This window comes from Amphiura filiformis, chromosome 17 (assembly GCF_039555335.1).
Source record: "Amphiura filiformis chromosome 17, Afil_fr2py, whole genome shotgun sequence".
Lineage (NCBI taxonomy): Eukaryota > Metazoa > Echinodermata > Ophiuroidea > Amphilepidida > Amphiuridae > Amphiura > Amphiura filiformis.
In genome coordinates this window covers 18,611,120-18,623,511 of record NC_092644.1, presented here as the reverse complement: position 1 = coordinate 18,623,511, position 12,392 = coordinate 18,611,120, and the positions used below count along the sequence as shown (strand labels likewise).

The window sequence follows — 12,392 nt, the reverse complement described above, 5'->3', positions numbered from 1 at the left end:
AATACACATAATCATGCAAAAATGCAAAATCGGAAACAAACTGAAATTTTGGTAATAAGTTTTTTTCATGGATATCTACTGCAAAATGTCATAAAAAGAGGATGCTTGGATCACAAAATACTCCTTTAAAGTTAAATGTTACACATCATGTGCAAACTCTCAACTCAGAATAGGAAAAAAAAGGTAAAAGGTAAAAAGGAAAGAAAACATTATTTAATACATAACAGGAAGGCGACTCCTACGCAATGCAGGAAGAGATTGTAGAAAACAAAATAAACTGCTTTTAACCCATGCTTTTTTTAGGTCATATATCCCAGAATCCTTCCGACCACAACTCAAAACAATTACTATTGAGGTATGCAATGACGTAGTAACCTACTTTTTGAACTTCATTTATCATGAACTTTATATTTCTTTCCCATAATTTCCTTCCATGTTGTACCTTTTGACCAGGGCTGTAGCTACACTAGTCAGAACTAGGCAACCAGCACTTAACTGAACAGCTGATATTCAAGGAATTTGAAGTTTTGCAACCCCTGGAGGGGGGGGAGCAATTGGCATACTGGTCTAGTAACCAAGCCCATTCCAAAAAACACCAGACCAGCTGTAATCCAGGACTACAAAAATAACAAAAGCCTCCTGAGGTCTTGTATAGGGAATCAAATTCCCTCAGTGAGTCTCAGATAGGGTTTCTGCAATTGCCATTATGGTTTTTTTTTCTCAAAAGTGGAACAGATATTAGGGGAAATGAATGGGAAATAATAAAGAGAAGTCCTACATGAAGTTTTAATGACATTTGCCCATTTGACATTTGACTGCTATGATTAGTATAAATATTAAAGTGAAAAGCGATGCAGCATTTTTATATAGTGATTGTCAATGGCTTTTCAAAAGCAATGCATGATTATCACTCAACATGACAGTGGCATACTGATAGACTTACCAAGTTTGTGTACTCTTTGTGCGATAGGATAGCTTTCCTGAACAGCATGGCTTTCTCGCTAGGCTGGAAATGAAGAACAATGAAAATAAAAAGTACTAAATGTTCCTACCTTTTCTCAATTTAATTTTCACAGTACATTGTATTTAACATGATAAGTATTAGTTATTTGTCTAATACTGATAGTGTTAATTCTCCTGTAAAAACATCTTACACAGCTCAGTAATTCAATTTAATGGCTATTCCAGTTGAAATCCATAAGATCTTAATCTCCTACACAGGGGGTGCAACATTAAGGTCATGTCTTCCATGCAGGGGTGTATGGATTTAAAATGGAAGCCCAATGTATGAAACATCACCATTTTGAAAAACCTAATATAATACCTTGGGACCGAGATAAATTTCATTTACATATAACATAACATAACATAACATAACATAACGACAAGTATTTATATACGCCTTTGCCTAGGGATTCAAGGCGCAAGAGAAAAGAAAACCAAAAAATTCAAAAAGACAAAAAGCAATGGCAGCAAAAATTACGGAAATAAGTGAGTTTTGATCAATGACTTAAATAATTTGAGTCCAGGCTGATGGCATTCTTGATTGTAGATGGTAAGCCATTGTAAAATGTATGTACTTTCCTAGGGAGCTTTGTTATATATGTTTTTACTTCTCATTAACAAAACTGTTGCAGCAATAGAACTCAAAATTTAGAAACTTTTTTTTCTACTTTTCACAAATTTGTTGCAGGAGGTGGAGAACAACCAACAAGTTTTTGTTTTTTAGCCTTAATCACAGATCCGCCGTCTTGCTACCAAAACGAGATTCTCCATGCAAACGCATGAGCAAAAAGTACATTTTTGTTTCTCGCGCTTTTCTAGCAACTCACCAAAAGGCTTTTGTAAAGCATACATGGTAATTAAAGCATGCGTTTGACAGGTGTATGCACACAGGCAACACGCACTTTGCGGGTAGAACCTCATTTTGAGATGACCGTGAGGTCACTGAATAGAATGATCATTTCTTCTTTCCATGTTATTTTGGTATCTCTACTAACCTTAGTACCAGACTCTTCCATAGCTTTACAGAAAGCATTTGATGCAATTGATGCACTTCTGATGGTATCCGTTCTGCCATATTGGTACTTCCTGAGGGATGCGCTCTCGTAAGTTGCTGCTGATCTACCGTAAATCCTGTCACAAATAATGAAAATGTATGTGATTTATGGTCAAGTATATCTCTTTTCCAAAGTTATTTCCATTTATACATTTATAATATGTGACACGATCTGGTCCATGGGGGCCAAAGGAGGCACTTTTGAAAATTGAGTTACTGTAATTATTACATTAAGCATACAATAGGCTATCATTTACTGAAAACACCAAAGGTCTAGCATACCTGGTTTAAAGTTATGAAGTTTTTTGATGCCTACTTTCTTAAGTACCGTATTTGATTGTTTTTTACTCCATATTATTACCTTTATCTCAGTTTCAAATTTGCCGCCTTTGGCCACCATGGACCAGATCGTGTCACATATATGAATTTTACATTGATACCGCCTACAAAAAATGTACATATTGTATGCCCTGATGACATCACCATTTTACAGTTTCCTGCAGTAAAATGTTTTTTGAAATATTAAAGACCAATCAAAGTGACTGTACCCAAAGAATACCAACTCAAAATTGCCTTTTCATGGGGAGCAAATAGTGTACCTCCAGCACTTTTCAGCAAGAGCCTGAAGGGTTAACACCATCACTACCAAACTATAGATTCAATGCTATTTGTGTGAATTTCATAAGAAATAATTGAAGATTATTATAAGCTTGCATTTCATTGCATAAATGTGAATGTAAACTTGACAAAATTACAATTCACGGTAGCCATGATGTATCTTTTCTTAATTCCATATGATTTTTTGAAATCAAATGTCACACTTCTGATGGATGGTTTTGATAGAAAATCTCTTACGGATAATCACATATATCCCCACAGGGACCATGGCGTCATTTAACATTATTCCGATGGGCGCAGTTCTAAACAAACATATTACACAATGAGTACGGACGAGGAATCAAAGAATATCACGATGATGTTATGACCTGCATTTCATGACCTTTCAGGCATCGTTAATCTCATTTCCCAGTCGTTTTATTGCGACAAGTAATGCTATCAGAAGTATACTGACACTATTTTGATTTTTGATGTTATAATTTTTTTTCTAAGTGGAAATTGAAATCGGTGAGAAAAATGAAAATAAGAAATAATTGAAGATTATTATAAGCTTGCATTTCATTGCATAAATGTGAGTGTCGCTGGACAAAAATGAAAAAAAATCAGATTTCCGCTAAAAATCTGAGATCTCACAGGCCTGGTAAAATGAAAGCCATTCAAATGCCCTTTTCTCAGCTATAATGCGACTGGTTGCTTCAAATCTACATTTTCTTTAACAGCCAAGATCTAGGTAGTCATGAAAGATGTATATGGTCAAGGCTAAAATATTGAAATACAACCTATTGAATGGATCTGAATCCGTACTATCATATTATTGAGCAAATTTCTATCTCTAAAAAGCCTCAAAATTTGCTCTAAAATTACATAAAAAAGATAATTTCAACTCAAATAGTCCTGGAATAGTCCTGGATTTGATAACAAATTTGTACCAAAACACTCATTTTTTGTAGAATATCAATTTTCTCAATTTGACCATGGCGTGAGAGACCCGAATTCATGGTCCTTCAATTGATACATGTACTAGCTTTCTCACCATTAAGAATTCCAAAAACGAAATTGTAGAAAGCTATACTTACTTGTAGTATGTTAACTGTATGGCAATCTGTATAAATGCATCTGGACTTAGCTTCTGCGATTTAGGAAAGTCTTTGCCATAATGTTTGAAGGGAAGAATTGTTAACTGCAAGTCACCAGCCAAACTGTAAACAAAAAAAATAACATAACTGATTTAGTAGATATGTGTGCTTTAAGAGGAAGCCCTGCCAGAGCAGTTCTTCTGGGATGAACCAAACCTGCCTGGTTATCAAATTCAGAAATAACCTTGTCACTGATTAATTTGATAACAAGGCAGGGTTGGTTCACCCTAAAAGCACTGCTCTGGTTATGTTATAAAGAGGGCTGAAACAACAACACTTTTGTAAAACGTACATAACTCATTAACAACAAAAAATCAAATAAGTTTTCAAAGTATATTATTTGTAGAATGAACTTTTGCAAAACATCAAAGTAATATGAATTAAAGTTTTAACTTAAACACTACACTATTTTTCGCTCACCGGAACGTTTTCACTAGTCCGACTAGTGTCTCCAGCAGATGGTGATGCTGTGATGATATCTTGTCTACAATCGGGATATCTCTCACTGATTGTAGACACGATATCAACACAGCATTACCATCTGCTGAAGACGCTAGTCGGACTAGTGAAAACGTTCCAGGTCAGTGAAAAATAGTGTAGTGTTGAAGTTAAAACTTTAATTCATTTTATCTACATTTTGTACCAATACGTATGAATATCCACTCGTATATCAAAGTAATTTTTTTGTTTGGCTGCTTCAACCAACAATACCTAGTCTTCTCTTAATTCATTTCTCCATTGGGCTATTTCAGTTGAAATCCTCACACCCCTATGGAAGACATGATCATAATCTCCCACACCGGGGGTATAGATTTCAAATGGAGTCGCCCATTCAGGTAACCCGTTTGAAATTCACACTCCCTGTGTGGGAGATTTGAAGTCATGTATTCCATAGTGGCTGTATGGATTTCAATTGGAATAGCATGTTTCTCTCACCTATCTATTTCTTGTTTAGCTTCTTCTATTGTGTCCAGTGCGTCGAGGTCAAGGTTGAAATTCAGTTTCTTGGGAGCGGGAGCATCTACTGTCATGGCATTGAAATCATCAGCAATACTGTGCCTGGAAAATTATAAAAGCATAATGACAATTTACATATTTACAAATAATATGAACAAAAGCAGACCTAAAATTGAGCCTTGCGGTATTCCAATATCAATATGTGACCAGCTCCAACAAAACCGGAACAACTCCAACAAAACCCGGAACAAGTCGCCAGGCATGTTTTTGAGTTATAGGCCTTTAAAGATGACATTCCTATAAAAAATCAATCAAATTTTGGAATTCTTAATTTCATGGTATTTGACTGTGGGACTAAGTTGACTTTCAAATCCTTGAAAGAACTTATTATAAAGAGGTTTATTTAATCAATAATTAACAGTTGAACTATGATAATCTCTATTAAATCCTGCGTAAAGCGCGCTTCAGACTCCGAGTATTGTACGTACAATATTGTATGTACTATATGTACGTTATTTAATCTATTGCCAATCTATTTCCAGTAATGTTTAAGTTCTATCGAATGTTTGATGACGAAAAATCGATAATATGTTACATACAATATCTAGCAGAAATATATTATCGATTTTACGTCATCAAACATTCGTTAGAACTTAAACATTACTGAAATAGAATAACAATAGATAAATAACGTACATATTGTACATACAATATTGTACGTACAATAAAAAGTCTGTATACTGCTTAAGGCATGAAACTAATTAGCACATTACTCAGAATAGCAATATTGATACTGTGTATATAATTTTGGTATCATTTTAAGGTTTATTGTCTAGTTCTTACATTTTGATTAAAATCATGAAATGTCAAAAATGCGACTTGTTCCTGGATTGTCAGAACGAGTCTCGTATTTGGAAATCAGGTTGTTGTAGATTATAAAATGATTAGGATGTTGATGCAAACTTAGAACTCAATTCCAACTTACTAAAGAGGTAATCATACACAGCTCGGGTTAGAAAAGGAAACAAGACTCCATGTATTTCTACTTTAAAGTATTGGGCCAAGCACTCAGCATTGCTGGATGCAGATGTTTTTGTTGACTTGGAACTTTTGCAGTGTTCAAGGATCATGTCCTACACAACATTAAATTTCAAGGCCTATGGCCTTATTTTGTGGCGTGTCTCCGAAACAGTGGAAGAAACTCTACATGGAACCTTACTAATATAGCTATTGGAGATACGTCTTTCTACCGCTGACTCATTTAATTGGAAGTTCTTGCCCCTAGATGTTCGTATGTCAATAAAATCTTGAACTTGTAAATAACAATGAAATACTTGGAATAACTTGCATATAAATTATACACATGGATAAAAGCTTCGCAAATTGATGAACCTTACGTCCGTATGCACAAAACAAGTTAGACCAGGTCTAACGTTAGACCTGGACTAACCAATACCATGGAGGTTAGAATTAGGGAGGGATTCTTTTACTCCTTTCTTTTCTTCCTTTCTAGCGAAGTCGAAAAGTTAAACTGCAGCCATCTAATAATAATATTAAGCTACATGTATTTACCCTTAATAATACAATAATCCACAATAATATAGAAACAAGGTATATAAATACCAGAAAGTTCCTTCTCCATAAGACTAATCTCCATAGCTAGACCATGTCTAAAGTTAGACCTGGTCTAACTTGTTTTGTGCATACGAACCTAGGAGTAGAAATTACTTACGCGTAAGCTAGAGTGTGATCTACCAGCGATATAATTGGTGGTCCTTCAGCACCGGAGTGTTCATATGTCAATCCTGTACCACCATTTGGACTCACAAAGAACTAAACAGAGAAGGAATAGAAGAACGAAGGGTGATTTTTCAGAGCTCAGAATTTTGCATGATTTTAATTCTGTACAAGCTGCTGAAATGTATCTTTAACTTGTCAATTTTATAGTCTAGGTAATCATGCTTTTCGCACTTTATAACCGACTTTGTCTTGGACAGTGATGCTGAATGCAGGTAACAGACCCAAGGATGGTTTCCTTGTCATTTCGATAAGGCATACAACTCTTTACATGCTCAGTTTGACTTGTCTGATACAAGTAACACCCACTTATACCCAACCCTATAGAACCACAACACGCTAGGCACCCACTCTGCATACTTGCTCATTCTATAAAGTAAGTAGGAGCAAGAAGAAATTTCACATTATATATACTATCTAAAACTTCATAGAGGAAATACTTCAAATACATATGTAGTATGTTTCTATCAAAGGGGGTGTTCCTCAGGGCACAATAATGGGTCCACAAAATTGGGATCTATACTTAACATACACCCACCTGTATTGTCTTATCGTACCACCTGTTGCCACTATTGGAGCCACTCCCACCGCCATACAGAGCCTGTCTTGCCACATGAGCTGAGAAGTTCTGCTCTGTTTGGGATGAGCTGCTATCCAAACACAGCAGGAAGATTGCCCTCTTGATGTTATCAAAACTCTTCGCATTTGTTGGATCTGTTGAGGTAATGTTACTATTATTAAAGGGATTATCAGCCAAACCAGAACAATTCAGATTTTTTGCATTTTTGGAACACGTATAGGGCTATTCTAGTTGAAATCAATATAATTCCCTGTGGAAGACATGACCTTAATCCCCCACACAGATTTTAAATGGAGTCACCCGTTCAGGTATAGATGGATGAGGAAACCTACATGTGATAAGGCATTTATAGACATTCCCCCAGGCATTCCTGTGTACAGTGATGACTTGGGTCCTACTAGGGTACCACATGAAAGAGGAAACTTGCCCTGTGCAGTACAAGGCCTTCCTCCAGACATTCCTGCATGGTACCACATGAAAGAGGAAACTTGCCCTGTGCAGTATCCTACCTTTTTAAGGCATTTAAAGAGTTTAAGGCATTGAAAGGCCTTCCCCCAGGTATTCCTGTACTGTTGTAAGTTGTCCTATATCCTAGGGTACTACATGAAAGAGGAAACTTGCCCTGTATGGTATCCTACCTTTGTTGAGGCATTTATAGACCTTCCCCCATGTATTCCGGTGTGCTGTGGTGAGTATTCCGGTGTGCTGTGGCGAGTATTCCGACTAGGGTACCTCATCAGAGGAAACCAGCCCTGTAAGTTATCTTACTTTTGTTAAGGCGTTTAAAAACCTTCTCCCATGTATTCCAGTGTGCTGTGGTGAGTAATCCGACTAGGGTACCTCATCAGAGAAACCAGCCCTGTATGGTATCCTACCTTTAGACCTTCCCCCATGTATTCCGGTGTGCTGTGGTGAGTATCCCTACTAGGGTACCTCATCAGAGGAAACCAGCCCTGTAAGGTATCTTACCTTTGTTAAGGCGTTTATAGACCTTCCCCCATGTATTCCTGTGTGCTGTGGTGAGAAGTCCTACTGGGATTTCAGGCTGGGTTGAAGCTTCCAGAACAAATTTGAGTTGAGAATACAGTTGACTTAATGTTAGAGGAACTCCTTCTTTGTCCATAACATCTACTGTATAGAACTGAGACACAGAAGACATTTCATGTTAAAATGGCAAAGACTTGATAAAATCCATTTATGGGGTCAAATTTGGACAGATATGCTCAGTTTTTGAAAAAGCTAACAAAAATGTTTTTTTGACCCAAATGTTTTCGGACAACATAACATAAAACCTTAATAAAAGCTATATTAAAACCTGAATCTCAAAGCTTGTGAGAAACTGAAAACAGAATGCAGAATGCCTTTTTAAACTAGAGCGATAACCGCACCATAGCTGAACCATGTGGCTTCGGCAGTATATTGTGGTAGGCCTATACCACTGCCACCTGCAGTCTGTAATGGACATAATCTTGAAATGCTACAAAGGTATGACCGCCCGAGTGGTGTTAATGAAAGAGGAAAAGTAAAGAATATAAAATAAACTAGAGCAACTGTGCCCTGTGACGATCTGATCAAGCAGCAATACTGTGCGGATAGTATTAATTTTAATAAGACTGTTTCATTAATTGCTGTTTTAATATACCTTGATCGTGGAAAGCTGGCATTTTGAAACTTGACTTTTGACCTCTGTATGACCCCGTTAATGACCTTAAATGAATTTTAAATTATTTAAAATATGTTAAGAATGTCAAAAGGATCATTGCATTTAAATTTCAGCTCAATTGAAGCATTTTGAAAACTTGACCTTTGACCCCTTTGTGACCCCTTAATGACCTTAAATGAAACTTAAAATGTTTAGAATGTCATACGGATCATTGCATATAAATTTCAGCTCAATTGGAGCATTTTGAAAAACTTGACCTTTGACCCCTTTGTGACCCCTTAATGACCTTAAATAAATTTTTTAAAGTTTTAAACATGTTTAGAATGTCATAAGGATCATTGCATTTAAATTTAAGCTCAATCGGAGCATTTTCGGTTAACATGACCTTTTTTGACCCCCGTGACCCCTGGATGCCCTCTGACGTTTGGAAATATTTTTATTATATTCTTTATGTTTTCCTCTTTCATATGACACCACTCATGGGGTCATACCTTCGTGTCATTAAGAGATATGTCCATTTCAGACCAAATGGTTAGTGAGTTAGTAAGCTAGTAACTTAGTAAGCTAGTAACTAATAGTAAGCTAGTAACCTACATGTAGTAACATTCACTCATATAGGCTGATACCATTTCATGGTTCAGCAAAAATAAATTTATTTTTATGTGTCAGTACATGCTTTGGGACAAACATTTTGTGCAAAAAGTACCTGCTACAAAATAATTCTTCTCTGTGTTTTCTTCTTTTATAAATATGAAGCCAAAACTGAATGAACCCCCTCCCCCCTTTTTTTTACGCTCATCATTCTTGTGACAAAATATCTCGTTCTTTTTATTTTAATTTGACCCTGATACATTTCCTTTTAATTTTGTATATTATCATCACATACATTTTACACTTGTCTTTTATTTTAGGATTTGTTTTAATGAAAAAATGGGTTTTTTATAATATTTTTAATTAATTAATTAATTAATTTTATAGTGGGGGACATTTTTTCTCATATTTTGTTTCATATTCCTCGTATCATACTTAACAAGATAAGGTCTTGTTTTGTATTTATTTCATCCCTTATGTATTTCTTTATTTTTTTTTTTTTTTAAGCGTTTATCATTATAGCGCCCTCATTATATCGGACCTATTTCCGTTCGTGCGAATTGGCATGGGAGCAAAACGGCTCTTATTCATGGAATCATTTTTTCCTACCCAGAATGTCGAAGGTGGCTACCAGTATAGCCTGTTTGTTTCTTGATTTCTCTGAAAATACATCAAATTGGATCGTCAAATTTCAGGATGGTAATGAGAAAAATATAATCTATTAAATGATACCAAAAACTCATCAACAATGAGAACTAGAGCGGTTCTCGACTTGCGCGGTTCTCGACGCAAAGCGTCGGCCACAATGCCTCCACCTTGACGCATATCATTTTAACCGGTGATGACCCTGGGTGACCTTGGATGACCCTGGAATGACCTTCCAAAAATTTGACTCTAAATGTTGACTGTACCCACCAAGTTTCATGCCCATACGACAGTTTTAGTAACTTGACCTCAGATGACCCCAAAATGACCTTCCAAAATTTTGCCCCTAAATGTTGACTGTACCCACCAAGTTTTATGCCCATATGACAATTTTTAGTAATTTGACCTCAGATGACCCCTGGGTGACCTTGGCTGACCCATAATGACCTTCAAAAATTGGCTCTAAATGTTGACTGTACTCACCCAGTTTCATGCCCATATGGCAGTTTTTGCTAATTTGACCTCAGATGACCCCTGCATGACCTCGGGTAACCTTGACCCACTGACCAATACAAACTTGTTCTGTCTAGGGTCAAGATGCACCCACCCACCAAGTTTGAGGAACGTGCGACCCCTAGTCTCCGAGAAAATGGTATTTTGCTTGTTACGCATAAATTATGCAAATTAGGTACTTAATTACCATATTTTGTGCTGAAAATCTAATCAGGTCAAGAACCTCTGGCCCTGCAAATCCCCACCAAGTTACGTCACTGTAACCCATACGGATCTCCAGATAATCTGTTCACAAGGTTTTTGGCTTGATACGCATCAAATACGCATAACTTATGCAAATTAGGTATTTAATTAGCATATTTTGCGCTGAAAATCTAATCCGGTCGAGAACATCTGGCCATGCTACTTCCCACCAAGTTACGTCACTGTACCCCATACGGATCTCCAGATAATCTGTTCACAAGGTATTTTGCTTATTATGCATATTACGCATAAATTATGCAAATTAGGTACTTAATTACCATATTTTAAGACGAAAATCTCCTATAATTTGAAGACCCCCAATGACCATCCCTCCACCAACTTGCATCACTGTACGTCTTACCAGTTCTGAGAAATTGCACTCGCAAGCTCGGACGGACAGAGAGACAGAGAGACAGACAGAGAGACAGACAGACGGACAACCAGGAAACATAATACCTCCGGTGGAGGCATAAGAGGCATAAAAATCGGGGGGATGATGCTGTCGATCGGGTCACGGACCTTTAAATGAAGTGGACACTATATCATACAATCACAATCACTTTGACAAGTTTGACATTAGCAACAATGAGTTGTACTATCATTTACCATAACAATGCTGCATAACAATACGCAGACTATTGTTATCATTTCGGAAACAAAGCCCAAAGTTTGCTTTGTAATATTTCATCCAGCTGAAACTATTGGGTTGCAATATACAAGGAAATCAGATACATGAGTTTGTGGACTAACACGGTTTATATGCTAGTCTCAGATGAAATTCTAAGCTCAAATTATGTATTCATTTTTTAGGCCTAATATTTCTCATGATATTGATATACATAAGAATTGTAATATCACAATTTACTAATATATAAAAAAATAAAAGGCTGATTTTATCCATATGTTTAAAAACCATTAAATTTGTAATACTTAAATTCTGAGTTTTTTTCTGTGAACAACAACAGTATACGTTGTGTCCAATGAGAGCGTTTATAGTCCCTTTTCTCAAAGCGGGCACATCTCATTTCATGACGTCACCTTTTTTCTAGGCCAAATCTGTCTCGTTCAAAGGAACTCACAGCTTAAGTTGGTTTTTGCAGAATATCAATTTTAAACGTCTTATTTTCTCAAAAAGGAGTCATTTTCATTGTCCTCATAATATTAGCTTGCCAATGATATGATGTTGTTTTTGCAATAGACCTGCCCTTTAAGCAACTAAATCAAGGCATTGTGCATATTTGTGAAAATATCCGAGATCTTTAATCAAACGATGTCCCATTGTTTAATTAATACGATCCAAATATTTTAGACATGTACACATAGTTCATAACACTGTACATTTTAACAAGTTACACACAGCATACAGGATGTTCATATCAGAACAGCTGACCTCAGTTACAAACAACGCATTGGCAACATTGGCGCTGGAATTAAATATCGATCTTCTTTGCTTAACCCTATTTGTTAGGCTCAAAATTAAAAAGGGGATATAGTCAGTGAAAACTAACAAAAGTGGACCTTTTTTTCAAAATTTGGACCTTTTTGGACTAGGGGCGGATTTTGAAAATGCGGACTAAATTTTCCCAAAAT

The 12,392-nt window shown here is 36.3% G+C and overlaps 1 protein-coding gene across 2 annotated transcripts in view; it reads right to left on the bottom strand.

The window, feature by feature from the left end:
* The window catches only part of LOC140137409 (carnitine O-acetyltransferase-like), a 69,907-nt gene that overhangs the window by 19,124 nt on the left and 38,391 nt on the right, over positions 1-12,392 (bottom strand). For both annotated transcript variants that reach the window (XM_072159057.1, XM_072159058.1), the window contains exons 6-12: positions 8,117-8,288; positions 7,106-7,281; positions 6,503-6,603; positions 4,750-4,872; positions 3,754-3,876; positions 2,001-2,136; positions 944-1,006 (exon numbers count right to left, since the gene is read on the bottom strand). In XM_072159057.1, the coding sequence (XP_072015158.1) occupies positions 944-1,006; positions 2,001-2,136; positions 3,754-3,876; positions 4,750-4,872; positions 6,503-6,603; positions 7,106-7,281; positions 8,117-8,288 (894 nt within the window). The remainder of the gene's footprint in view (positions 1-943; positions 1,007-2,000; positions 2,137-3,753; positions 3,877-4,749; positions 4,873-6,502; positions 6,604-7,105; positions 7,282-8,116; positions 8,289-12,392) is intronic.